Source organism: Madurella fahalii, assembly GCF_045866475.1.
Source record: "Madurella fahalii IFM 68171 DNA, scaffold_3, whole genome shotgun sequence".
In the NCBI taxonomy this organism is placed as follows: domain Eukaryota; kingdom Fungi; phylum Ascomycota; class Sordariomycetes; order Sordariales; genus Madurella; species Madurella fahalii.
This window is the reverse complement of record NW_027263973.1, coordinates 201,908-227,613: the sequence shown is the minus strand read 5'-3', so window position 1 is coordinate 227,613 and position 25,706 is coordinate 201,908. Positions and strand designations below refer to the sequence as shown.

The 25,706-nt window shown below is 54.7% G+C and overlaps 9 protein-coding genes and 1 non-coding gene across 10 annotated transcripts; 7 read left to right on the top strand and 3 right to left on the bottom strand.

The window, feature by feature from the left end:
• Positions 1–5,343: 5,343 nt before the first annotated feature.
• Positions 5,344–6,825, bottom strand: MFIFM68171_05579 (uncharacterized protein; the record flags this gene model as incomplete). The annotated part of the gene is made up of 1 exon (XM_071060999.1): positions 5,344–6,825. One exon carries the CDS (start codon positions 6,823–6,825, stop codon positions 5,344–5,346), a length of 1,482 nt encoding a protein of 493 aa, XP_070917100.1.
• An 891-nt stretch (positions 6,826–7,716) lies between these two features.
• MFIFM68171_t73 lies at positions 7,717–7,796 on the bottom strand. Its single transcript is given in 2 exon segments — positions 7,717–7,751; positions 7,760–7,796. It is a non-coding gene; the product is annotated as a tRNA-Asp (tRNA).
• Positions 7,797–9,330: 1,534 nt separating this feature from the next.
• MFIFM68171_05578 (uncharacterized protein) lies at positions 9,331–10,594 on the top strand (the record flags this gene model as incomplete). Its single annotated transcript, XM_071060998.1, has 5 exons — positions 9,331–9,753; positions 9,808–9,998; positions 10,051–10,266; positions 10,323–10,495; positions 10,551–10,594. The coding sequence occupies 5 exons, from the start codon at positions 9,331–9,333 to the stop codon at positions 10,592–10,594; spliced, it is 1,047 nt and encodes a 348-aa protein (XP_070917099.1).
• A 565-nt stretch (positions 10,595–11,159) lies between these two features.
• MFIFM68171_05577 (uncharacterized protein) lies at positions 11,160–11,747 on the top strand (the record flags this gene model as incomplete). Its single annotated transcript, XM_071060997.1, has 1 exon — positions 11,160–11,747. The coding sequence occupies one exon, from the start codon at positions 11,160–11,162 to the stop codon at positions 11,745–11,747; it is 588 nt and encodes a 195-aa protein (XP_070917098.1).
• Positions 11,748–12,551: 804 nt separating this feature from the next.
• Positions 12,552–13,190, top strand: MFIFM68171_05576 (uncharacterized protein; the record flags this gene model as incomplete). Its single annotated transcript, XM_071060996.1, has 1 exon — positions 12,552–13,190. One exon carries the CDS (start codon positions 12,552–12,554, stop codon positions 13,188–13,190), a length of 639 nt encoding a protein of 212 aa, XP_070917097.1.
• A 1,963-nt stretch (positions 13,191–15,153) lies between these two features.
• MFIFM68171_05575 (uncharacterized protein) lies at positions 15,154–16,068 on the top strand (the record flags this gene model as incomplete). The annotated part of the gene is made up of 3 exons (XM_071060995.1): positions 15,154–15,579; positions 15,642–15,994; positions 16,059–16,068. 3 exons carry the CDS (start codon positions 15,154–15,156, stop codon positions 16,066–16,068), a joined length of 789 nt encoding a protein of 262 aa, XP_070917096.1.
• Positions 16,069–16,493: 425 nt separating this feature from the next.
• MFIFM68171_05574 (uncharacterized protein) lies at positions 16,494–17,051 on the top strand (the record flags this gene model as incomplete). Its single annotated transcript, XM_071060994.1, has 1 exon — positions 16,494–17,051. The coding sequence occupies one exon, from the start codon at positions 16,494–16,496 to the stop codon at positions 17,049–17,051; it is 558 nt and encodes a 185-aa protein (XP_070917095.1).
• Positions 17,052–17,403: 352 nt separating this feature from the next.
• MFIFM68171_05573 (uncharacterized protein) lies at positions 17,404–18,686 on the top strand (the record flags this gene model as incomplete). Its single annotated transcript, XM_071060993.1, has 2 exons — positions 17,404–18,004; positions 18,127–18,686. The coding sequence occupies 2 exons, from the start codon at positions 17,404–17,406 to the stop codon at positions 18,684–18,686; spliced, it is 1,161 nt and encodes a 386-aa protein (XP_070917094.1).
• A 41-nt stretch (positions 18,687–18,727) lies between these two features.
• Positions 18,728–21,299, bottom strand: MFIFM68171_05572 (uncharacterized protein; the record flags this gene model as incomplete). The annotated part of the gene is made up of 4 exons (XM_071060992.1): positions 18,728–18,936; positions 18,991–19,671; positions 19,728–21,005; positions 21,074–21,299. The coding sequence occupies 4 exons, from the start codon at positions 21,297–21,299 to the stop codon at positions 18,728–18,730; spliced, it is 2,394 nt and encodes a 797-aa protein (XP_070917093.1).
• A 1,358-nt stretch (positions 21,300–22,657) lies between these two features.
• MFIFM68171_05571 (uncharacterized protein) lies at positions 22,658–24,528 on the top strand (the record flags this gene model as incomplete). The annotated part of the gene is made up of 5 exons (XM_071060991.1): positions 22,658–22,924; positions 22,978–23,095; positions 23,153–23,195; positions 23,258–23,393; positions 23,446–24,528. The coding sequence occupies 5 exons, from the start codon at positions 22,658–22,660 to the stop codon at positions 24,526–24,528; spliced, it is 1,647 nt and encodes a 548-aa protein (XP_070917092.1).
• Between the last annotated feature and the right edge of the window lie 1,178 nt (positions 24,529–25,706).

The following is a 25,706-nucleotide window of genomic DNA, read 5'->3' as shown; positions in this document are numbered from 1 at the left end:
ATCAATGGGATAGCTGGATTGGCCCTTTCTTCCTCCCCAGAAGGACGCTGTCTTAGGGGATCGGCGGGATATTAAGGGTCGGCCGAGACCCTTCAGCCATAGATCTCAACCTTTTTAATTTGAGCCTTGAAGATGACACCGGTCGGCGTTCATATCTCGGCCGTCACTGGGTAAAATCATGTGCCGAATCTCCCTACTCCTTATCACTCCCGCTATTCGGACTCCCAGAACTCGTCTTTTACTCCTAGTTACATGAGTTTTGCTGCCATAACTCAAGTAGGTAATTTCTGCAAAGTCGTTGCCAGTTACAGTAGTACGCAAATTTAAAACGAAAGGGGACAAGACGGAAGCCTCGGTGGTTAACTGCAACTTCAGCCTTCAGGCTTGCCAGAGAGAAGTTAGATGACAAGATGCGAAACGCTGAATGAGGCGCTGTCGCAAACATCAGCGATCTGCGGCACACGTTCCCCCTCAAAGCCCAAAGAGTGGGCCAGTTGTAAACACGTGTAAGCCCCATGTCGTTTGTTCTTCCCGGCAGAAGCCGCTCCTTCGGCACACTCGGCTTGAAGCGGTTTCCATCCCCTGGCGGGTACGGGGCCAAGATCTCTTGTTGCCCGTTTGGAGCCCACTCTAATCCGGTATATTTGGGATCCAAAGCGATGCGTGCCACTTTTGCCTCCGCTTATCTCCGCAACTAGAGCGCTTTAGTATAATCAAGTGACTACCTATGCTAGGTTGTTTCATGTTGCCCCCCGGAGTCTCCTGATCTCGTTAGTGGCGCTTCCGGCCGCAGAATGGGCTTTTGCAGTGTCTTTCCTGTAGTATTCTTGTGCTATTGTCTGTGAGGCGGCCGGGTAATGGGCACGGGCAATATGTGGCTCACTGTCCTCTGCTCTTTATGCTGTGCTGACATAGGTAATTAAGCTAGTTCTGATATGTAACTATGATCGTTGTTTGGGGTCCAGGGCGGTAAGTGTTGACAGCTGAGTTACGGGCAGGTTTTGTTCTGAGTGGAGTGGTTGCAGGACGCTGTGGGATAACCCATTGCTAACCGTCCTCATGGCGACGGCACACCGTAAGTTTGGATGATAGATCAAAGGTGGTGCAAAGAGATGGAGCCTTGCATGATGCCTCGACCCCTGTCCGTTCCGATGTTCCCTACCGCACGAGAGCGCAACCTAGCGATGGGCATACTTATGTATTCAACTTGGTTTTCGGGGCCCAAGCAAGTCCAACGATGGAAATAGCACGATGGGAGGACGAGAGTGAACCAAGTCCTCCAGATACACTGGTCACTATTGGGTCCGTAGCCAAAGCGCGGTAGAGGCATGAGATACGGCACGGTGCACGATTGGGATCTGGTAGCCTCCAACTACTCTCCAGATGACTTTGGGGAAAAAGCCTGGCAAGGAAAGCGAAGTTCCTTCCTTGGATCATTCCATGTATCCACACCAGACTCGTAAACAGACAGCAGTCATGAAACTTCGTTTTAACTATGAGTTCTGGTGTCCATGGCCCCGTGTATTAGCTGGCCGTGATATGTATGACCTACACATTAGCAAGTGTAATTCACCTTTGCGAGCTTCATTCGCTTGCAGCGCGGGAGTCGTGATGAGAAGGCCCAATAAGAAGCGAGGAGCATATCACGCTGCGTTTTCCGGCATTCGGTAAGGGTACCAATGTACATAAGCAGAACACTATTATAGAGTGGGATTGATGTGACAGTGATATCATTCCGAGGACAGGGCGTTATGCCGAGCCGGACTGGGGATGGTACATACTAGTATATTGGAGAAGGGATACTGGGCTGTTCGCCACCGGGTGACCATGACCGGTTTCTGTCCTGTCCGCATGCGTATTAAACGCCCTGCCGAACAGCTTTCTGACTGTATGAGGTCCTAATTGACTCGAGTAGCATCACATCATGACCCAGAGCTCAGGGCCGCAGGGGTGGACGATCACGGCCCAGTGGAGCTCGGGTAGATTAAGGTCTGACAGTAGAGGAACATGATGTATGATGACGCCATAGAAAAACTCTAAGAAGCGTCTTGGAGACTGCAACGTGTTCCGGACAAGAGCTCTGTAGCTCTAGAACATTCTCAGGCTCAGGATACATGTAAGGATCGACCGTCTGCAGGTGCCAATGTGAAAAACCCAACGTTGCATGGCCCGGCATGCTGCAGATGGCTTTGGAGCGAAGAGAACGAGGATAAGGATACTTCCAGGGTAAAAGTTTGGCACTCCTTTGGCCGAGTTGTAGTCGCGGTCCGAGGTACCGATGCGATTGAATTCTTTGGCCGAGCATCGGCGGTAGTCTTCAAGGAACTGAGGTGGGACAAGCGCGGGGAAAGGTTTCTTCGTCAGGGTGCACAGCGCGGCAGAACAACAAATTGACGCCAATCTTGATTGCGGCACTAGAGTTAGACTATGGTAATGGCATAGGGGTTGGGCAACATTGACGTCCGCCCGGATTGCGGTCTTTTACGCGGCTTTCACACCAGGTAACATATCTAGGTGGTAGGTACCCAGCAGGTTGGGTTACAAGTGAATGACTTGCAAGCTGAACACAGGCGGGATCAGAAAGGAAAATGAGTGAATAATAGGTGCGGAGACTGCAATTTTCAGTTGCATTAGGCCTTTGGGGATTTTCAAGACCAGGTAGTGTCGAGATCCCCTATTTTTGCGGTCGTGTATGGTACATGCCTGACATGACGGGGTGAGGGCGGAGCTGGAACTCCGTTTGGTCAAGAGAAATCCCCTTCGGGGGGAAGATGACTGTTTGAGAACCTGATGATGAAGTCCTAGGTAGCTCAGGCAGCATTTCTGTCTGCAGGATCAAGCGAACTAGGTGGCGTATATCCGGAGATGAGATGCAGTCGTGTTGCCGTCACAGCCGCGACGGGTGTGATGAGTCTGTTGATCCGCCAAAATCGTTTGAACAGCATGGCACACAGTTGAGAGAATTTTGTGTGCCCAACCGAAGCGAGGTACAGTAAGGTACCTACCTTACTTTGTCCGGCGCCTAACCGGACATCACGTCAACACTAATAACTTTCGGCATTGCTACTGCCCGAAGATTGATTGGAGATGTCACTTGAAACATATAGTGACTCATTGTCGGAGGAAGGAGAAGAGCGGACTGAAAGGCATCTATCGTGGTCGACTTCTGAGTGCCCCTCACGGGGGCCGAGAAGTGCGTGCGTGCGTGTGTGTGTGTCAGCATGCAGGATTTATTCCCGAAACAAGCTGCCATGGAACGGCTCGGGACATTCCTGAGTCTTTCCCCCGGTCCTCGGATGCCCTGCCAGAGGGGTCAGATGGGTGTGGAGGCGTTCTACAACCGCAACCTGACGCCAGTTGGCACCGCATGGAGTGTACCATCACCTTATCAAGCCATGGATTCGTTCTCTGGTTGCGGGGGTGGGGGGGAAAGGTCTCAGACGTACCTCTCACATGCTCGTCTGAGGAGCATCGAGGGCAAAGAGTGCAGGTCCGGCGGCAGGGGCCCGACTTAACAGGAAAAACGAACCAGGCGGCATGCGCGGTTTCCACTGTAACCCCCACCGGATCGGGCCAGGCGCTTTGCCGCACAGGAAGACCGGTGAGCGGTTCGGATGCCCAAGCAAGTTCTTGGAGTCAAGTCTTGGCATCATCTCGAAACAACGTCGGTCTGTGCTGTATTCTACTCTACCACTTTACAAGTTGCCTGGGACAGGAGTGTTTTTCTTCCATTCTTGGCTTATCTCCATTTGGTGACCTATGCAAGCATGAGCACGTCTACTCCGCAAAGTCTTTCACCGGCGTCCCCCTTGTCTGGTCTCGGCTCCCAATGGCAATCGCGCTTGCTGGGCAAACAATGGACCATGGGCCTCTCGGGAGTCCGTGTTGGCAGTCAAGTCTCTTGCTCGGCTATTGCCCGATTGCTTTTCACTTGTTATTCTCCGTTCTCGGCTCGAAACTCTGCTGGTCATTAGCTAAGAAGGAGATTCATGTCCTGAGTGTGTATAAAGTCTTAGATACTTTGTCCCACAAGGTAGTGACCCGAAGTTCCAATATTCTTCTCCCCCTTCAGCCGTACAACATCACAACGATCAGGCATATCCAACCGCCGTTTCAACATACCGTAACTCGCAGCCATGTCAAGAATAGTCTCACTACTCGACAAGGCGTTTGACTTTGGACCCTTACCGGTCGAGTACCCGTCGCTTTGGCCCCGAGATGGTGAAGGCATCAGGACTTGTCCAGTATGGCCCCTCTTCCAAGAAAAGGTCCTTTAAAAAATTCTGACCTGGATGGCGGAAAAGCTGCCGGGAGTCCGGTGCCGAGTGTGCGCTGCCAAAGGGCAGGAGGTGTGGGTGATTCCCGGCCTGGCATGCCCCCAATGCCGCACTCCAGCGCCGGACGAGAGCCTCAGTTCACAGTCACACGGCTATGAAGATGTGCAATAAATGGCACTCGGATGCAGAGAGACATTTACCCAACATGGTCGGCTTTCGGATATCCCGGGGCTGACAGCAGCGATGTCTTCTATCTCCCGCCCGGCCCGTATTGTCGTTCGTTCACCTGGAGCATGGTTCATGTATTAACTCCCGAGGAGGATGTGCGGTGAGGAGCTATATGTAGTCCAATACGTGGACTGACCGGGACTATGACCAGGGACTTTTGCGTTCGGTTGTGGTTTTTGTGGACCATCTTGGCAGCTTCTGGACACTCGTTGCAACCCTGGCTGTGGGTTCAGAATAGCATTCCCTGTCACTATTGCGTCAGGAAACATGGGTTAGGGGATATGAAGAAGGGGCCATTCGCTACTGGGTTGCGGAGTTGGAGGTACTGAGCACCTATAATTGGCCCGGAAGTGCCCCGCCTGCTGCTACTGCAGAGTCGCAGCATCCAACTTCAATAGCAAAGTACCAAAGAGCATATCTATGGGTGTCCAGTGAGCTGCGTGCAATATCATGCATGTCTTATCCCTCTGAGTCGCGGTCTTACAGGGATCTCAAGAAATGGGTGTTCGTTGGTTCGGAAGCGCCCCCCATCGAAAGGCTCTCTGATGTAAGTACTAAGGTAAGTCTTACCCTCGGTATGTTCATTGTAAAGTTCAAGGATCCTTGTCCTTAGGAGATTTCGGGATCTGAAAGGCAATATACACCGCATATGATGGCCTTAGTGTTAGCTTGTTTTCCCAAACCGTTACCGACCGCTAAAACCCCTTGTATTTACACATATCTAAACTGGACAGCCGATTCTAACCGCCTTTTTTGATATCGTACGAGCATCCGATGATTCTGCCTCAGCTGGGTGTGCCTCGACCCAACATGGCGAATACCCTACATCCGCTACCCCTTAGTTGTTAGACAGGATCAAGGAACGTGACCCTTGGTTCATTGGTTTTTCAACCTCTTCGAACACGTTGTCGAACACCCCACGCCATTCCTCCAGAGCGAGCAATCTCTCCTTCAAAGTCCCCTTGACCTGGCACGCCACCCCCACATCTGCCCCTTCTTTGATCAGCATGCTCACGGCCTCGACCTGGCCCTGCTTCCCCCCTCCTTCCTCTAGGGCCGCAACCGTGGCAGCAAGCGGCGTTGCCCCATGATCGTCTGCCACGTCAACATCCGCGCCCGCGCCCACCAACAGCCCCACGACAACCGCATTGCCCGCTTCGGCCGCCCAGTGAAGGGGTGTCCTGCCAAAGCCATCTCGCGTATTCACATCCGCCCCGCCCCGCAATAGGAGCTCTATGCAAGCATAGCTTCCGTATGCAAGGTGCAGCGCAGAGACGGGGTGGCGCCGCCGCCCCGCCGAGTCCCCGATACGACTCCGCCCACGCAGGCTCCTCAGGCCTCCGTCCAAACTCAATCTCCCTCCTTCCTGCGATAGCGCCAGCGAAGCCGAAGCGTCAAACACGGCGTTCACATCCGCCTTGCCGTCTCGCACGAGCACCTCGACGCACTCTGGCCTATCCCGCAGCACAGCAACGTGCAGAGCCGTCTGCCCGGGCCCCGCAAGCCCTCTCAACCCGGACCCCCTTCCAGCCCTACAGGGGATCGCCGCATCCACCGTCGCCCCCCGCGCAATCAGCAACTTCGCCACCTCCGCCAGCCCCAGCCCGCACGCCATGCTCAGCACGCTCTCCCCGGCCTCGACTCCCCTCTCCAGGCGCGTAGCGTTCACGTCCGCCCCGCAATCGATCAGGAACTCAACCATGGCCAAGTGCGCCTTCGGCCTCATTTTGGCTACCGGCGAGCGCACCGCCGCCATGAGCGGCGTCGTGCCGAGGTGGTTGGGGTGGTTCACTGGCAGGGGCGGGGAAGTATGGACCAGGTAGTGGCTGACCTTGACAATGTCGAGGTTGGCGCAGCCGATGCAGAGATCTGCTAGCTGGGGGATGCTCGGGGCGGCCGGGGCCGGGGCGAAAAGGCGGGTGAGGGCGGAGAGGAGGATGTGGCCGGATGAGGAGAGAGAAGATCGCTTACTCCGTTGGCGAGACACGGCGGGTTTGGCGGAACGGGTGCGGCGGAGTCCTTCCGAGGCTACGAGGATATTTTGCGCGAGGGCGGCGTCCTGACGTTCGTGATGTGTTTGGGTCTCAGCGCAGCGGCATTTGCTGCCGTGGACGCGGATCGAGGGGGTGGGCTTGGGAAAGGAACGGTTGGCGCTGACTACCTCCTGGCATGGCGATCTCTTGGGTCGTCGGAGACGAGATTGGAGGTGAGGCGTCCAAGAGATGCTTTCCGAGGGCTCTTCTTGGATCGTCCAAGAAGCGAGAGTGGGTGAGTCGTCCCACGACGGATGGGTGACGGTGAGAGTGGTGATGCCGGGCATTTTTGATTTGGCGATTTTGAGTTCTCGGTGTGCGATCTCCCAAACAGGGGGGGGGGGGGGGGTTGCTAGAACCTTAAATCGCTGGATGCCATCAGTTCTCATCTGTAACCTGACCCTAACCGCCTATCCCATCGCATCACCGACATTTTGTCACGGCCATCAGCCACACACTGGCCCACACGCGGGAGTCCGCTATGAGCTTGGCATGCGTCGGCCACAGCGCAGGGACACGTCGCTTCGGGCAGCGATGTGAGCCAGCTGAATGCGCTACTGCCGCCAGGGACCCGCCTAGGAGCCGCAGCCCTGCGCTTCCGTGAGGCCACCGCTTGAGCCTCTGACATCCGAAAACGGAAATCGGTGCGAGACCGCGTCCGCCACATGGCCCTAACGGGGCCCTGGAGCGCCGTTCAGGCAGCCGTTTCGACAGTTTTTTTCAGCTCGCGTCTGACACGTCACAACCTCATAAGAGTCGCATCACCTTCTGGAAGCCTAAGGCGGAATCGGATGCTAGATTGGGATCTCTGGGTCAGCTCTGCCTTTTGGCAACTTTGTACCTGGAAGTGCTGTCGGTGTTGCTAACTCGTATGCAATTTAACTAGAGGGGTTTCCGCTATTGAGATCTAGGAATTCTCAGCCAAGCCACCGGCGCTGTGGGCCCAGAAAAAGCATTCAAGGTACCAACCATGAGTTGATTCAGTGCCGGTATAGCAAAATTCTTTCCTAATACAGGCGTCTGCAAGCCATCGGGGGCACCAAAATATTGACAAATACCGGTGTGCAGGAGCTAAGGGGGAAAAAAGAAATCGCCTTGGAGAACCGCACTCCGGATATCTACAAGAGGAGGTAAAGCAGCTCATTCTTGTGCTAGAAGAGTGAAAAAGAAAGGCCAATCTCTCCCGCCGGGAATTGAACCCGGGTCTCGAGCGTTGTGGGTTGACAAGCTCACATACTGACCACTATACTACGGAAGACCTGCAGGTGTGGTCACCTGCCGTAGGGTTAGGGTTTGCCTGTCGGTGTATTCCTTAAACGAGAATAAGAAGAGACAGAGTCGAAAGAGCCGACAGAACTAAGAGTATGTGGACGGCGCGACGCAGTGGAACTTCTTCGTGAGCAAGAGCTCTAGGGTCTTGAAGCTCTCGTCTAGCTTGTAAAGCATGATATTCGTCTTTTGTTGCTACCTTATACCAGTGATCTCGCCCTCCAAGCGACTGGAGACCCCATCTGGTCTCGGCTGGCGTCGTCATTGCTCGGGTCTTGATTCTCTGTGAGGTGCGCGAAAATCTCGGTAAAGGACACGAAATGCATTTCGGCTAATGTCTGGTATGTCCGCCATTGTCCGGGGGTTGCCCGCCACGCTGTTTCTGGAAGGGTTCCAAGATTAAATTCGCTTGCCGTGATCAAGTTAATTATGTCCCACGTGCTCGTCTGGGCTGGAGACAGTCGTTCCTGCAACGGCCCTCTCTATCGGCTGCACAGGAACCTTGGGAGGCAGAGTAAGCTGGTAGCGGTCATTGGTTTCCATCCCAACCACAATCTAGTAGTCGAAAATCCGGTGCACTGTTAAAACCTGACAGCCTGACAGCCTGACACCTGCTTCTCTTCCATTTCGCCCCTAAAACTGGGAAGGAATGGTGCTCCAGATCCTCCCAAGTAACCCTGGCACATACACATCGAGTGTGCTCCCGTATTGCTCACTTGTGTCGGACCGTTGTGGACCGGCAACAAGACTCGGTAACAACCATGTCGTGAAGAATGCGGTGAACGGAGTTGGCAGATTGAGAACCCCAATGAGCTCTTTCCGCCGTTCCGGAATACATATATTCCTTGTAGCCCCCAAAACGTCAGCGGTCTGAGAGGCGTGCGTCCTAATCAACACCTGCACGATTCTTAAAGTGCCGTGGCGATCATGATTCTAGCCGCCGATTATAAACCGGGTCCGGACACTGTTTCGGCTGGCATCGAAGATAGTCCATGTGGCACCGTTACGTTGCGCCTTGCGGTCGGTGGGTTGAAGTGGCGATCAGTTCGTGCAATTGGATGGTGACAATACTGTAAGAAACAAAGGGGGGGGTTCGGCAAGGGTAGGATTGGCAGGAAGAGTTCATTAGGATAGATTAGACGTAAACCTCCATCTTTGACAGAACCTGCGACAAGTCGCCCAATAAGAGGCCGTGCTGTTTACCCTCGATTTAACCTATAATCAGGCCAATATGCGGCAGTTCATTGCGGCGGTACTGGACCTATCACAAATCGAGCAGGCATTGAACCTGCCCCTGAGAGCTCCGCCCGCGGCCGGTCCCGATCAAACATGAATAAGGCGTACTGGTACGGTTGCTGGAGTGCCTCGATATAAGTAATGAATGCGCTGCTTGGCATTTGCAACATCTTTTCCTGGGTCTCAGTTCCGTCGCTGCGACTATCCAGTTGTGACTCTGTTCTTGGCCTCATTCAGTGCTTGACCGTGAAGTTTGACTACCGTAAGAGGACCAAGCTGTGACAGACATGAAGAGTTCGCTCTTTGCCGTCGCGGCGGCGCTCTGCGCACGACAGGCCGCCACTCAGTTCGCGCAAGCCGCCATGATGCGGTTTCAGTGCTCACAGCTCGTCATCGAGCGTCTCGACCCTCTTGTCAACCCTGGAATGGTGCAGTCGACCCATCTGCACCAGATAGTGGGCGGCAACTCGTTCAACGCTACTATGACGCCCGTTGAATACGACCCCTCGACCGAGTCTACCTGTACAACCTGCTCGTTCAGCGAGGACTTTTCAAACTACTGGACCGCTAACGTATACTTCCGCGCAAAGAACGGCAGCTTCAAGCGGGTGCCTCAGATGGTCAACCTCGGTCTAAGGGGCAAAGGAGGTGTGACCGTGTACTACATCCCGCCATACGACGGCAAGACGAAGGTTACCGCATTCAAGCCTGCAAGTCTACATGATTTCTTACACCGTCCTGGCTAGCACGGCTGACAAGACCAGGGCTTCCGCATGCTCGTTGGCGACGCCAACCTTCGACAACGGAGGGGCATGCAGAGGCAAATCTGCCACCGCTGCGAGCACAACATCGAGCAGAGCCCCTTCGGCGGCGCTCCATGCACAGGTGACGACACGGCCACCTTCCCGAACCGCATCTGCCCTGGCGGTATTCGTACAACAATCACTTTCCCGACGTAAGTGATCTTTCCTGGACGAAAGGACGAGCGGCTGCTGACAGTGGGCTAGATGTTGGGACGGCAAGAACGTTGACAGCCCCGACCACAAGAGCCACGTCGCCTACCCTAGCAGCGGCACATTTGAGTCGACCGGGCCCTGCCCAGCCAGCCACCCGGTCCGCCTTCCGCAGCTGATGTACGAAGTCATGTGGGACACGCGCCCATTCAACGACAAGGCCCTGTGGCCCGAGACGGGCCAGCCACTTGTCTACTCAATGGGTGATGGGTAAGAGGACCTGGCGCATGTTACGAGGAAAGGCTCGACCACTAACTGTGCCGTAGCACTGGATACGGTCAACACGGCGACTATATCTTCGGATGGAAGGGCGACGCTTTGCAGCGTGCGCTTGATGCTCGTTGCACCGGCGACCGGTGCTCGGCTCTGAAAACCCAGACTCCAGAGGAAGCTACCGCATGCCAAAAGCAGCAGACTATTCCTGAGGAGACAGAAGGATGTAAGTTCATGGTCGGTTACTAAGCGATCGGGAGCCTGATGCTAATAACTTTCAGGGCTTGACTCGTTGCCTGGCGGTTTGCCGGTGACTTACGAGTAACGACAAAAGGGGCGGGATGGGGCTGCGACGTAGAAATTGCGCGGGCTAATTACTGCCGGATTTTTAAGCTGACTGCTTGCCAAGCCAGTTGCTTACCAGACTAATTACGTCTTTCCGTAAGAGTCACTGAAAACCTCTCATTCGGCCTTGCCTGGGCACATAACGCGGCAATGCCAGCCAGCCACAGCTGCTGGGAAAACATAGATATCTTGTGACTTCAGGCATTCCGATTGAGTTGCTGTACCCTGTCACGAAATCCTGCCTGCTCAAAGCCATCCCCGGTTCTACACTGCCCGTGTCGCTCGCGAGGACTAGGCGCCCACATTATCGGAACCGTCTGCCTGCAGAGATTACGCGTTCTGAACAGGCAGGAGGGGGCCTGGTGTCATTTATAACGCCCAAAACTACCTAACCATGAATCGTCACCGGAATCTGAGGCATCATTTCACTATCAGGCCTCATTCCTGGAAACTGCAAAACTTGGAGCACGACAGTACCACTTAACTCCGCCGGTACAACACGCATTTTACCGCACTCGCCTCCGATTCCGCAAGGTTGATCAAACATGTCCATCATCGACACAAATGCAGCTTCCCCAGCCCAATGTCAGGGTCAAACTACATTCACATTTCCCGGGTCCCTCTCCCTCTACCATGCCTCTCCAGCCGCGTACCTATCCGCCAACCCGAGCGCGAATAAACTCGTCGTCGGCGCCGTGATAATCCACGACCGCCGCGCCCTCCTCGTCCAGCGCGCTGCTCATGACGGATTTGCCCTGAAGTGGGAATGTCCCGGCGGTTGTGTCGACCTAACCGACCCAACCATCCTACATGCCCTTTGCCGGGAGGTGGCGGAGGAGACGGGTTTGGTTGTGAGCCGCGTGGCGGGGGTACTAGACCAGGTTGAGTTTGACGGGCGGGAGGTGGGGTGGCGGTGGAGAAAGATCACTTTTCTGGCTGAGATTGATCGTAATGGCCAGGGCGTGGACGGCGTGGTGCCTACCGTGCGCTTGGATCCTGGGGAGCATTGCGATGCGGTTTGGGCGGACGAGCAGGAGGTCATGGCGGGCAAGTGCCAGGGGAGGGTAATTGAGTTTGCGTATGAGAATCAGAGGGGTTTGGTGTTGGGGGCGTTGAGGGCGGCCTCTGTGTGACTACCTATCCATGCCTCGCAGATAAACGAGTGGCGAACAATGGGAAGATGGTGAGACGGCGGTAGAAATGAAACGTACGATCGCTAACGGGCACAATCCGCCGAAAATCACGTATTAACGCCGGCCCCATCCAACCCAGGGGCAGTGGACACCTTTACTAAGGCCTAGCTAATATGCAACCAAGCCCTGCATAAGTATTAGTTGTTTCCTCTAGTGCTTGCATGGCTTATTAGGGCGTTCTCACTCGCAAGCCATCGTTGATACTGGTGTTTGTAATCTCATTTCCTGTCGCTGGCCGGATTAACATTTGTTCGTTAAAGCTAATATTTGGCCCCAAATGTGTGGCTTGTGGATATTGTTCTGGCCATCCACGGATTTCCTCCTCCGTTGAGCGGGCTGTACGTAGACTTTTTCGTCCTGCCCATGGATCTGATCGCCCATACGAGAACCCACGGGCCCGTGGGCAAAATCTTTGGGAACAGGATTGCTCTTCAGTGGATCCTTCACGGCCGATCTTCCGACTAGCAAGAAGCTACTGAATCGACCGTCACTTTAGTAGCTTTGTTTGCATGAAACATGAGCACCTGATAGCCTGTAAAAAGGCTTTGGTATCTTAAATCAGATTCCCAAGCTGACATCTAGTATATAAACAGAGCTGCTCTTCCATGGTTTCCGGCGGCTTGTTGCTCACTATCACGCTCAACATACGTTCCAAGAAAAAGACCAACAGAAAACGCCACTCAAGCTCCAATTTAAACAACCTAAACCTTACCACTATATCGACAAACCCCATCAACCGCCAGAATGCGCTTCTCGCTCTCTGCATTGTTCCTGGCCTCCTTTGGCCTAGGTGCCGCTGACACACGCGCTGTTACCCCCCATGACAAGTACAGCTCGTCCATCGGGGTGCTGGGGTGCAAGATCAACACCAACAGAGTCGCCTACTGGCCCATGAGTGTCGATTGCGACAACATTTGCGTCCGCGTCTCTTATTGGGGTCGCTCGGTTGACCTCCTTCGCATTGATCAGTCCGGCGGTGCCCACGACATCTCGTACGACGCCTGGAACTACCTCGTCAGCAGCCAAGGCGCCACCGAGGCGCCGATGACGGGCGGCGCCTATAACATGGAGGTCGAGAACATCCCCGCCGACGAGTGTCTCAAATATCTCTACTCAGGCGGCCTCCCTCTCTCCGCATCCAACAGCATGAACTACGTCGCCAGTTGCCTCAGCCAGCCCGAAAGCTGGGCCGCCGGTCACATCCAACTGTTCAATATCCAGGATCCAGCCTGCCACTGGGGCTTCGACGAGATCTGTGAGCTCAACCTCGCCGCCAGCAACCAGCCCAGTTGCCCGCACCAGCTTGGATCTACGGATGGCAGGCTGCCCAACACCGTGTACAACATCGATTATGGTACGGGACAGGTTTCTCCTGCGCCTTAGGGTTCATTTCTGCTTTCGTAAAACTAGGAAAAATTGGGGTTGGGTCAGGGGCTGTTGACATGTTCAATTTGGTGGTCCCATGTACCTAACCATTAGTACGTAATTCTTTATAGGTAGCAATTCAATCCATCCCAGTCATTTTCCGATAATGTTGTGTCGTTTCAGTGGGGTACGTGTCTTAAGGCAGTGCTAGATGGCAAGAACCAGCGAGGTTGGAGGCACAATACTCTCGACCAAGATGTGGCCAATGTCGTAAGATGTGGCTCTCTCAGGCCAACCGTCCGAGTTTAGTAATCGTCATGGTGATGAGATGACTCCCAATTCAGCCGGCCGGGTAACATTTCCACATGCGTGGGCGGTACATGTACCTCCAGTCAGTGGTATCTGCCACCCGTCCGGCGTGATTCAGTTACTACTTTAAGTAGAAATTCGGCTTCTGTCAGTTTAACCAGAACCTTCAGTCACGACCTGACATTAGGCAGTTTGCGTGGCTGAGATGCATGCGTTAATTACTAGTACCTTACAGTCTCGAGTATGGCGACAGTGGGCGGAGACGCAAGAGAAGGCCGACGAGCTATCTTCCGTGCTGGGCAGTCAGATGCGGTAGGGGATGGAGCAGATGGCGAGAGTGTTGTAGAGGATGTAGACACAACTACAGACACAACTACGAAGGAACCGGCAGGCGACGTTGACAACGTCCTATGTCTACACCAGTCATGCCGCTTCTTCGCATTCAACTCCTCACCCGGAGTGTAATGGTGAATGTTGGAGTCGGTGCGCCATGGTTGGATACTAGCTGCCTGTTGCGATCTTGATTATCGTCTTAATGTAGGTGGTAATTACAATATACAGTTTCCATCACTAGCATATCTATGGCGAACGCCACAGTTTCCTCAACCGTTGAAGACTCGGTGGTGAAGGAGACAACAATATCCGCGCGCGAGACTATGATGATGATCGTGGAAAACGCGATATCGACCGACGGAGTGCATTGCAACTGTCAACACGTAGTCGGAGTTCCAGGTTTTGGGCAACCGCAGTTTACATTCTTATGACAACGGGCGATCCGAGATGGAGACACAAGCCGAGTACTACATCGATGGGTTGCTATCTAGAATGCCTACGTGAATTATCACCTGCTGCAGACAGCTGTCCATGGGGCATGAAGCAATGCAAAAATTGACATGAAAAGAAATGTGGGCATCTTGTAATGAGCGTAAGCGGCGGCGAACCGCAGGAACAAGTGAGGGCGGTAGGTTGAGAGGCCGGGAAACCGAAGGGGAGGGGACGGAAGACATAGAACCGAAGTAGAAAAGAGTCACTGATCTTATTAGTTCCGAACCTGGACTCCTACCTTACGTAGTAGTCTCTCAGGCTTTGCACGAGTCGAGTCCTAAATCTGCTGTGCTGAAATCAAACGAAGAACAATAATATATGTTGCAGGGGTTCAAGAGTCAATGGAAAGAAGACTTGACTGCTCCACGGCCGTGTCCAGACCGCATTGCCGGATACACAGCAGCAGCGCAGGAGACCACAGGGTAATTATCCCAGTAATACTCGCAAAGGCAGCAAACGCCGTGAATTGCCACTTTCCATGTCATAAATGTAGACTAGTTTCACGCATATGTTTCAATTGCCGTTGGCATAACATTGTGACGGTTCGTTACAAACTACGTAGTAGTGCGGATGAAGAGATCCGCAAGAGATGGGGACGTCATAAGCATACGAGAACGTCAATTTTACCTGCACACACCATCCCCGACAAGGCTGTTCCTTGTCGCCCTCATCTGGTCTCCACACGAAGTTGCACGGGAATGATCGGTGCACTTAACTTGCCTGGAGTCTATTATTTCGTCACTTGAATATCAGCAGTGGCACCTCTCTGCCTAGCTCGGCCGACCCCTCGATAACAACCACACTTCCTTAATCCATGGTTCTATTCAGACACACTGCTCTCTCTCGAATGCGGCTCATGAGGAATATGACGTGGATCATCCTGCATCTCTGTTGGCTCATCCTCTTCTGCGACTGCTCAGCCTCGCCGGTTGATGTACCGAACGAGATCATCACGGCCAATGGGAATAGAACGATTCTGAAAAACGAGCCTGCACCACGTTGGGTTCCGGCGCTGTTGTTTCGAAGTTCGTATGGCATTATAAGATTTTGCGTGCTTACCATCATTCTGTGCGTCTACACTACGGTGCATCTGAACATCTACGACCCGAACCCTTGGTATGCCCTTGACTGGATCCGAATTAGATGGATCATGACGGCAATATTCAGCCCAGATATTCTCCTTTGCACAGCCTGTCGTCAGTTCATTGTGGCATACCGCTTGCGAGGCGAATTGAATAATTCCCTGGCCAGAGCTCGTGAAATACCCACAGAGGTGAGTTGAGAGATGACGGAATAGACTCTGTTCGCTCAACTGATTAACCTGTTGCGCTGAAGTCGGGTGGTGCATTTGCCTCCTACTTTACTATGGTATACGCAATTTACGCCGCCATGGGAGGGTTTGTTGTCGACGTCCGAGACATGCACAACACTGTGTCACGGCTGACCCTCACGCCAGCCGGGCTGCTCGCCCTTGCTTACCAGGGGCAGTATATCCGCCTCCCCGACAAAACCATCAACGACAAGAGCAAATCGGACGTCTTTGGAAAAATCCTCGTCTGCATCCAGGCACTTTGGATCTTGGTTCAGTGCATTACCCGGGCAATCAAGGACCTGCCGCTGACCCTGCTTGAACTACACACTCTGATTCAGGCTTGCTTTGCGCTGATAATTATCTTTTCTGGATCCCTGTACGGCTAGTCTTCTCCGCGAGGCACTTCATTAGCTTCTACCTTGCTGACGCGCACAATGCAGAAACCACTAAACGTTCGAGATCCCACGATGGTAACTTCGCCCGACCTCCGGGAACCACTCGCATTGATGTTGATCAACAGCGACTGTGCTGAAGATAAGTATCTTGGGGCAGAAAGCAAATGGCTTCAATTCTACGGTTCCAAGGTGAAAGACTCGGGCCCCGCGGGGGCCCCTTCGACCGCGGCTGGTGCCGCTGTCTCACACAGCGATGATGTCCGGTTAGCGTCCGACTCCTGAGTTTCGAAACAAGCATATGCTGCGGACGCTAGCCGCCAAACGCCGTACCGTCATTCTCTTCCAGCCGGTGTCCAGGTCGTTAGACGCTTAACGACAGGGGAGTGCTTGTCAAGAGGCATCGGACCAGGCCGCACCCCAGGACAAACGCCAATCGGAAGCGACCTCACGAGTCCCGTTCCATTGTTCTTCCCCTTGGAGATGGAGGTCTCGACCAAGGACGAAAAGAGATGGGAGTTGGCGGCAATGGCCATCAGGAAGGTGGATCCCGGGCTCCTCGACGGCCCAATTCCGCCTTGCCACGACGATTCTATTTCTACATCATTCCGCGGCGCCGACTCCTTCACCTTGCGGGCGCACAACTTTGAATGGGATGGCATCATGGCACGCTCGGAAGCCGTAATCGCCATCGCCTATGGAAGTCTACACCTTACGGTGTGGAAGTGGCAGTTTCCCAGTTACGCCGAGTGGCTCTGTTGGATCATATCTTGTTTTGGCGTCCTGGGAGTGTTGTCATTCACCCCCCTTATCCACCATGCAATATCGTCAGCCATCTGGACTCGAGGCCGCAACATCATGCCCAATCCAGTTGTGCGAATCCCGGTTCTTGTCTCGACATCATTTTTGGTTGCTGTTCTAGTTCTCTTTCTGCTTGCGAGCCGGGTGTTTCTTGTTGTCGAGGCTTTTATTTCCATGCGGCGGGTCCCCATCGGCGTCTACGCTATGGTTCCGTGGCAGTACTACGTGCCGTTTCTCTAATCTCGGGGGACAAGCGTTTGGGGGCGGTTGGCGTCATCTTGCATCTTTGGACGCGAGGCTGTTCCGTCAACTGCAGGATCGCATCGTGCGACCATCCCGCTCTATGACCAGATTACAAATCCGCGACCCTTCCGACCTGATTTGTAAACCTACCTACATACGCGACGATACACGACCACACCAGACATATTAATAATGCGCATCCTATATTCTGACGATAAATATCCTGCTGTCGACCGTAGCCTATCTCTGGATCATCCACTACTAGATCCTTCAATCCAAACCGCATTACCGCTACGTTCTATACACCTTGATTTAATCCTCCGCTAATAACGTCATCTCAAAACCCACCATGGCTCCAAGAACCCGCGTCGCCCTGATCGGCCTCTCCTCGTCGGCCAAGACGGCCTGGGCCTCCAACGCGCATCTCCCCTACCTCCTCTCGGCGCGCGGCCGCTCCAAGTTCACCCTCACCGCCCTCCTCAACTCGTCCATCCCGGCCGCCGAGCGGGCCATCGCGGCCTACGACCTCCCGGCCTCGGAGATCCGCGCGTACGGCGACCCGGCCGCCCTCGCCGCGGACCCGGACGTCGACCTCGTCGTGTGCAACACGCGCGTCGACACCCACTTCGACACCGTCCTCCCCTCGGTGAAGGCCGGCAAGGACGTCTACGTCGAGTGGCCCCTCGCGCAGGACGCGCAGCACGCGAGGGTGCTGGCCGAGGAGGTGAGGAAGGCGGGCGGGCGCGGGGTGGTCGGCCTGCAGGGCGGGGTGGCGCCGCTGGCGAGGAAGGTGAGGGAGTTGCTGGACCAGGGGAGGATCGGGAAGGTATTGAGCTCCGAAGTGAGGGCGTTTGGCGGGGTAAACGATCGGGCGAATATTCCTGAGAAGCTAGATTACTTCTTGGACAGGAAGATCGGGGGAAATGTGTACATGATTGGGTTTGGGCATGGTAAGTTTAAGTTTCTGCTTATTTTTCATTCTCTCTCTCTCTCTCTTCATTTCATTTTTTTTTTTTTTTATATTATGTTTATGAGACCCATGCGAGAAAGTTGCTGACTTGCTTGGAACTAGTATTCCACCTCCTGCAGTCTGTTTTGGGGGAGTTGGCTTCGGTTAAGGGTGACTTCCACCTGCAGCGACCTAACGTTGGGGTTATGGACGCGGCCACGAACTCCTCCATCGTTAGGACGGTCCGGTCCAACGTGCCGGACTTGGTTCTCGTTTCCGGGCGGTGGGATCAGTCTAGTATCACTCAACAAAACGCGCCTCTGCACTACCGCTTCCGCCGGGGTCAGCCCTTCCCCGGCGAGCCGGCCCTGGAATGGACAATCAACGGAGAGAAGGGGGAGATCAGAGTGATCTCGCTTAAAAACATGTTCATCTCTGTTGGCGACACCTCGCCTATCACAATCGAAGTCCACGACTTTGAAACCGACAAGGTAGATAAGGTCGAGTGGGATTGGGAAGACTGGCAGCAGGAGTTGCCCATTCCGGCAAGGAACATCAGCACCCTGTACGAGGCGTTTGCTGAGGCCAAGGAGAAAGGGACTAAGCCGGATTACGTGACATTTGACGAGGCGGTCCGGAGGCACGAGCAGCTAGAAGGCTTGCTGGCGGGTTGGGAGGCATGAAGTGGACTGAATTTGCCACTTGTAACATTTGCCCGGGATATCTATAGGAGAATGGAGTTCCTGTTTCCCTTGGATGTTGGCTCGGAAGTGCTATTAGATCGGTAGCCAAAGAGGCCTCTTCGACCCCGCTTCTTGTTCGCCCCCGAGTCCTGCCCTCGCAGCGTTTGCAGGTCAATGTGCGACTGGGGAAAGACGCCCGTCTTCCCTTTGCTGTTCGTCCCGGACCAACACCAGTGGTCCGCGTAGAGAGCTGTGCATTGTTAGCAAGCTTGGCCGCTGCCTATACCCATACCAGCATACTCACACTGAACATTTGAGATGACCTCGCCCTTGGCAAACGGGAGCCATGGCGTCTCACCGGTGCTTGGCGGCTGCCACTTCCACCTCGTCGTCACACTCATGCCGCTCTCGCCACCCTTCGGTATCTCGCTCTCTTGCGGCGGCCGGATCTCGATCGTTTTCGTCGGGAAGGCTCCAAACATGCCGTCATGTCTGCCCAGACACCACTTTCCGCCCCATTTTTCAGGAAACATGACGCCGACAACCCGCGCACCTTGCATGAACTCGAGCATCTCCCCATCGTAGTGTGGCGGCTTGTCTAGCTTGCCGCGCCCAGGTTGCCGGTAGTGATCTCTTGTCGCGGTTGCCGTCGCCAGCCGAGCCACGTTATCAGGCATAGGCACCGGAGTTGGAGCATCGGGCAGGTGAAGATCAAAGTCGGTGGGATCCGATTCTGGAAGTTGACCATAACGCACCGACACGCCGTGAACTGACGGGAGCGGTTGCGGGTGCCGGACCAAGTGGCGCAGGAGGTCGTCGGCAGACCGGAAGACAGTGGCATCGCCTTCCCGTGTCGTAGTGCCGGCTTGCACACACCACAGGCACGCGTAGCACGCTTCCGCACTAATTCCTTCTCGAAGATGCGACTTGAATAGAAGTCGTAGACGGTAGCGGGCTCCCGAATCCGAGGTGCGGACGCCTTCGGCTGAGAGCTGATCAGCGAATCATGAAGTAGCTGCGCAGTGAGAGAGGACCTCTTACGCTTGTCGCTCTTGTCGAGTTTCACCTCATCCAGGTCGTGAGCGTACCCACAGTCGCCGCATGCACCAACCTTTGCCACAAGCTCATATTGAAGGGGGATTACGATGCCGTCCGATGCCCTCAACATGTCCCCGCCACCGCTGATCCCGCTGCCGCCGCCATAATCGTACTCGGTTGTTAACTTGATACTACCCCAGTGGCCGTCATTACGGAATTTCACGGCGCCTTTGCAAAGCCCCTTGAGCCTGTGGTACGTGCTGTCTGCAGGAATGGCGAAATCTGCGAGTCGCGAGTTGGCTGGCCTCGATTTGCGGAGGTCGCTGGTCGACCCAGGATCCTTGAGGAGGTCGTCTAACACAACCAAACTTGGCGCCTCGCTGACAGGCTGGCTTTGCGTGGTGTCAAACGTATTCACCCTGGACAACTGGCTGAGGTGGATGTGGGGATTAGCCCCGTGTGGCTCTTCAGAGATGACGAGCGAGTCCAGGCTTCCCAAGAGCGCTGATGATGAAGTTATACTGCTGGTCTTTGATATGACCGACGCTCTTGTGTTGGGCGTGCCTGGAGTTGGAGCCGCGTCAAAAGGTTGGACAAGACGGACTGAAGTGTCTAGGATCAGATCGCGGGACCGTGTCGGCAGCGGAGTTACTCCCGGAGAAGAGGGAGGTGTGAGCGTTTCTCGAGAGAGGGCGCTGCCGCGTATTAGTTCTTGGGGAGGATGAAAAGCGCCGGGGAGCGCCCCATCAGCCTTTGTCATGACCGTCCCAGCTATCTCTTTCCTTGGAGTCACTGGCTCGGCGGCGGTATCAATGAAATCCGGAATGGGAGTTGCGTCGCACGGTCCATTTCCAACATCCCTAGCACCAGCATCCCGGACCAAATCATGACAGAGCTTCCGCGGTGCAATCCCGTTCCACCCCTCGCCGCCACCCGATGGCGTGTGTTCCGAAAAACTGGTATCCCTTCGGACAGGCTTCGGTTTGGATAACGCCCTCGGTCGGATGGATCGGGCCGACTGCGGGCGTGAGCCGACTCCGGCGCGTGTCTCGGCCCTGTCAGTCGGGAGAGGAGGCAGCGGGGGAAATCCGCCGTAGGGCATCACCGGTGGGGGGATGTCCAGCTTAAGACGCTTTGCGGTTTCGACAATATCGAGGGCAAGTGCCTTTGTGGCCGCCTGCAGAGCAGCGTACCGTTCATGGTCGAATTCGTCCGGCTGGAGCACGTCGTCAAAGTCCCAGAGAAGGTCCTCCAGGCGCAAACGCCTTTTCTCGATGGAAGCTAGAGGGAGATGTTAGGCCTCATACGAAATAGAAGAAAGTGCGTAGGCGAGGCCGGTTCTAACGTACCCTGTTGTACTATTACGTCTTTAAAAGCGTCGCCGTGCCTCTCTACCTGGTCGTCCCAGGCCGCCTGCACCTTTTTCAGTGCCCGGTCGCCCTCACGGACCAGGGCCTGTGCAGCCCTGAGCATGGGATCGGCATGGTGAGTGGAGGCATTGACGACAGCGGCGGTCCCCAGGGAGACTACATCGCGCAGCGGGCGGAGAAGGAGCTCCTCGGCGTCGACGGCCATGGCTCGGGACTCTGAGCTCTGGGATGTTTGCTAAGCACAGGCGCAACAGACCAGATGCAGCCGCCGTACCTTGGGATTTGCGGGAGGAACAAAAGCGTGGGTGGCATCCCAGAGCTCCGGGGCAGCAGATGCGGCAGAGTCGTATCGAGTCAGATAGCATTATTTGGATCCGAGCTGCTGCCGCATGCCGCATGCCGCGAACCCGACGACCCGGCAAAGCAGGCGCGCATAGCACGCATCCGGCAGCCGGCAGCGTACTAGTACCTACATGTCCCGTACGCCAAGGGTGTGATCAATGAGCTGACCGCAAAGGTGCAGCGGGTGGGGGTCGTGTCGGTCGATAGTTTAGGTGACGCAGCATGACTGAGACGACAGTTGGATGACAGGACCTCGCGAGTCGCGATAATAAGCGTCGAATCAGGACAACACGCTGGACCACGATCTCATGGCCTGTGCTTCGACAAACTCCACACTGGCGAATCCCCGGGCCTGTCCGACTGCACAAGCCAACATCGCGGATGGGGCGCCATGGAGCTAAAAGGAATTCCACCAACGTTTTTCTCCGTCCATGGGGTCGGCCGTGGCGACCGCATACTTCCATCCCAGCTGGCTTCTCTCGACATGCTCGCATCCTAAGGCACTTTGCATTCCTCGCGTTTCTGGGTTTTCAATGCTACTCATGCGTTTGGCTCTTGGCCCGTGAGATGCCAAGACCACGTGCTCGATCCGCTGGTTCTGCGCCCTGGTTCGTTAGTCCCTACTGCCGACCTGGCGGCACAGATGATTGCCCTGCTGCATGGGACAGTGCCCCTGGAACGATGTGGCGGCTGGGCGAGACAAGGAGGTACTTTGCCCTGTCCAGCACCTAAGAGCGAGTCATGGAGACTGCGGGAAAATGTACCTTGGCCGGATGCCGTGATGGTGATCGATGACCATTGCAGGATCAGCATATTTGGATATTCGGTGCACAGTACTTCAGCGCTGGTGACCATCTTACCCACTACTTTGCATACAACGCCTCGTTTCCATATGTTGCGTTTTTGGAGACGTGGCTGGAATTATCATGGTCTACATAGTACACGCTCTACACCACGATGTGCGGGAGTGGCTGCACATCGAGCCATCGCCCCCACGGAACCTGTTGTCGAAACCCTGTGGGGCTCCAGATCGGGACTCGGTGACCCGGTATGGGTTAGACATGACCCTTACCGTCGGGTCGCCACCAGGGGGGGAAACCCCACGCAGCGGCAGAGCTCGAATATATTGAGACGCATCTCTCCACCCGCGATTGTGAGCTCCCTCTCGCAGTCTTTCCGAGCCCGGTCCGTGACCGACTCCCAACTGTACTTGCCATCCAGATGGGACACCTCGGCGATCTGGCACGAGGCCTGCGGGCGTTTACGCCCCAGGAACGCCGAAACATCGCCATCTACATCCTCGGCATCATGATCTACAAGTTCGGCCTGGAGGCCTTCAACGGCTCCATCGTGGCCCTGGCGACCAATCGGTACGACTACGAAGCCATGCGTAACGGGACGCCGAGCCGCACCTTTGAGCGGGTTGGTCTGCTTACCGGACTAAACCAGGCATTTCAATGCATTGGCTCTATACTTATTGGACCGTTGGTATGGCATGCTTCCGTCCGGCATCAATGTAGACCCCCTGACAAGGTGGAAAGGTCAAGCGATATCCCACCAAGAACGTGTTGTCCTGCGCCATTCTCGTGTTCGGACTTTGCTCGGCTCTTTTGCTCATCATCGACGCTGCTACGGGCGGAACCTTCATGCCCGCTGCCTGTATGTGCCCAGTGTTCCCGGGGTGGTGGAACTGATAGCTGACTGGAAGGCCTAAAGACCGCGAGAATCACCCCCCAAACGAGTGGTCCTACTATGGAACGTCAGTAGCTCCTTAGCCATTACCGCTCTATTGGCAATGATCCATTACTGATGGCCCCTTAGGTACAACACCGACGCAATGATCCCGGTATACTGCGTCAGCGGCATCGCATACGGCATGGTGGAACTCATCCGGCGCGTCATTCCCCGCGATATAGTTGGAGGAAATGTGCAGAAACTCAGGAAAATGGACTCGATCGTAAGAAGCTATCGCAACTCGGTAGCAAGCCACAGGCTGACGGCAGTAACAGGTTCACATCTTCTATGAGATTTCGGGCACGACCGGGGCTTTTGTCACTGGCCTGGTTATCATTCCGCAGCTCGGGAATAACATGGCATTCATCATCACGCCTCTCTGCTTCCTGACCAGCGCTGTCGCCTGGTTTTTTGTTGGCGAGCTCAATTTCAAGCGCGAGACACACACGAGCCTCCATGGCAGACCAGCGTACTGGAAGGCCGCATTCGGCGGTCTTTATCTCTTCGGGGAGTCGGTCTGGGTTGGAGCCAGGATCCTCTTCACGTCTCGCAAATTCGTCTGGCTTATCCCGGGCTACTCGGTCGCCCTCTACGCCCACAGATACCTCGAAAACGGGATCGCGCCCCAAGTGGCCAGACGGTATCTCGGGGACTCGGCGTGGTCACAAATCATGGTCGGCGGCTCCAACCTAGGCGAATTGCTCGGTGCCTTGTGTGTGCTGCTCCTCACCAACACAATCCAAACACCCATGCCATGGTTGCGTCTGGATGCGCTGATGCTCCTGGTTGTCTGGTACATACCGTTTTGGCGGCCACCTTCCAACCAGGTCGGCCAAGCCTGGATCGTTGCCGCCACGCTCACTCCCGTGTCATTTGGCTGGGCCGCTGGTGATGTGTCGCTTGCTGCGTACATCCAGGCTTCGCTCGCCCGCCTCGAGTCCGAGAACAAAAATGTGTCGGCGCTTGGAGCGGTCATGGCATTCCTCTACTCGTTCTACATCGTCACCTACGCTATTTCAGGGACGCTCTTGGGGCGTTATCTTGACGGCGTGTACAACAGCAGCGGCGGCATCAGCGGAGGATCAATTAACGGCGGGCTAGTGTACACGGCCGGGGTACAGTTCACCCTCGTCTGTGTTCTTGTCCTCACGGCGACCTTTGTCCCTAAGGGCGCGTTGGCGTTCAATCCCAAGATGATTTCCGAGGACACCCTTGACGATGTTCACATCGAGATTGAGGACCAGCGGCCAGTCCCTGGAGTGTCCAGCGCCCACCACGACAGTGTTAAAAAGAGCTATTGTAATAGTGATGATGGATCAGAGCCACACGTGGAAAAGAAGATTAGCGAGATCCTGTAAATACACCAGATTGGGCTTGTACATAAATATATATAAAAAGGGAAGAAACTCTATAAAGAAGCCTACAGTTGTCCGCGTGGGATTATTGCTTCTGTTTCCACGGCTCAAAATACCGCCGATTTGCGTCGTCCACAATAAAACTAGGTACTACCAGGTGCGGTCGCGCGCTTTTATCGACTCTCTATCTTTCACCAGGCAAAGCTAACTTCTCACGATCTTCGCAAATAGTAGTAAAGCACATTTACACCCACATACCCATCAAAACAAGGAGTACGGCAGAGATAGACAAGGCAGGCCAGACGAAACCTCAATAAATTTTGTCCCTGCAGCCCTGACAGGGTCAAAACAACATAGGCCTATGGAACTCCATCTGATCAGAAGGAGACTTGTTTGCACACAAAGAAAGCTTCTCAATTGAGCTAGAAACAAGGGTGGGAAACGGTGTTAAATTGTGTGTCCTGTCTAAGGATAGATGGCCGAGACACCCATACTTGTACTTGTACTACTTTACTCATGGTGCAAACTAAAATACGTTCTAAGAGTTCCAGCCCCCTGAGCGTCCCAGTAAGTGTGCCTCTCTGATCAAAATGCTCCCGTTCCCAGGGGGCAATTCTCCCCAACCCACCACTGGATGCCTATGGGACTAGGAAGTGCATGGCCTGTGCAACTCGGCCCATCCGTAGCAGTCGAATGACGGGTGAAAAATGCCTCCCCGCGTCTGCCCCTTCTAGCATTTGACTCGGTCGCGGCAATTTGTAATTTCCCGTTGCCGTCGAAGAAGTCCCACTATTTGTCGTCTACAGTAAGATGGGAAACGGTTTACCCTATGTGTGAAGTCTTTCGACATCACCACTAGTTGGACAACACCGACATTGCGAGAGAATACTCTCGGCTCATACTATAAGGTCAAAACTAATGGAGAGGAGTTGGGTGAACTCTAGTGTCAGTTCCAAGCGCGTAGCCCATATATACACACCTCCGTCTTTCCTAGGCTTGTCTACTATCTCATATATTATCCATGCGAGGGCCGTAATTGATTAGGCCATCAAATTCGAACAGCTGATAGTCATGTGGTCGTCCTTGGCACCAAACTGTCACCGACAAAGGACCGGGATCCGCGATTTGAACACTGCGCACCAATATTTCTAGTTCGGCATCACCAACTTGTCCCTGGGCAT